Source organism: Hippocampus zosterae, unplaced genomic scaffold (assembly GCF_025434085.1).
Source record: "Hippocampus zosterae strain Florida unplaced genomic scaffold, ASM2543408v3 HiC_scaffold_409, whole genome shotgun sequence".
Lineage (NCBI taxonomy): Eukaryota > Metazoa > Chordata > Actinopteri > Syngnathiformes > Syngnathidae > Hippocampus > Hippocampus zosterae.
The window spans coordinates 12,951-13,927 of NW_026262939.1; the positions used below are offsets into that span (position 1 = coordinate 12,951).

Here is a 977-nt window from a genome sequence, read left to right on the forward strand (position 1 = left end):
TTCGCCTTGGCCTGAGTGAAATGCAGCTTGGGCGAGGCACTGGCCTGCCGGGGCTGGGTTGTAGGCTCAGCAGTAGTTGGGGGTTGGGCAGGGGTGCCCTTGTCTGAGGGGGCGGCGGGGGCTGGCTGCTCGGCGGGCCGATTCTAGTCCTGACAGGTGGAGTCAGGCTAGCCGCTGGGTGCAAGCATTCGAAATGATGATGGCTCCAAACCAGCCGAGGCCAATAGATCAGGCTCATTTCAGCTCACCGCAGTCGGTGATGCGGATAGGCTCACGGGTCCTGCCGGACTCGCTGCCCAGCTGCTCGATCTTCTTGATGACGTCCATGCCCTCGGCGACCTCGCCGAACACCACGTGCTTGCCGTCCAGCCAGGCCGTGGTGGCCGTGCAGATGAAGAACTGAGAGCCGTTGGTGTTCGGCCCGCTGTTGGCCATTGACAGGATGCCTGGCCCTGTGTGCTTCAGCTTGAAGTTCTCGTCAGCGAATTTGTTGCCGTAGATGCTCTTGCCGCCTGTGCCGTTGCCCGCCGTGAAGTCTCCGCCCTGGAGCATGAAGCCAGGGATGACCCGGTGGAAGAGCGAGTCCTTGTATCCGAACCCCTTTTCGCCAGTGCAGAGAGCCCTAAAGTTTTCGGCAGTGCGGGGGACGACGTCCTTGTGGAGGGTGAGGAGGACCCTGCCCAGCTCTGCGCGCTGGGTGGCCACCGTCAGGAACACCTTCACCTTCATGATTAATTAAGGCTCTCATGAGCAGGATCGTCGCGAAGATCGGGAAGATGATTGACGCAGGGGAAATCCACGAGGGACAGGTCTTTGAGATGCTCGACATGGTCAACCTAGAGCCCCGCCAGACCCTGCCCCCTGTCCTCGAGTGCTTCGCCAGGAGCTTCGCTGAAAAAAGCGATAGGGTCAAGGTCGCAGTCACGATTTTTGACTACTTCGTCAAAAACTGTGGCGAGATTTTCCACCAGGCAGTG

The 977-nt window shown here is 60.0% G+C and overlaps 1 protein-coding gene across 1 annotated transcript; it reads right to left on the reverse strand.

Annotated features, from left to right (window-relative positions):
- Positions 1 to 234: 234 nt before the first annotated feature.
- Positions 235 to 729, reverse strand: LOC127595126 (uncharacterized). Its single transcript, XM_052056815.1, has one exon. It carries the CDS (start codon positions 727 to 729, stop codon positions 235 to 237), a length of 495 nt encoding a protein of 164 aa, XP_051912775.1.
- Between the last annotated feature and the right edge of the window lie 248 nt (positions 730 to 977).

What these genes read in the sequence shown, in the direction of transcription:
- LOC127595126 (XM_052056815.1), bottom strand. Translation starts at nt 729, where the DNA reads ATGAAGGTGAAGGTGTTCCTGACGGTGGCCACCCAGCGCGCAGAGCTG.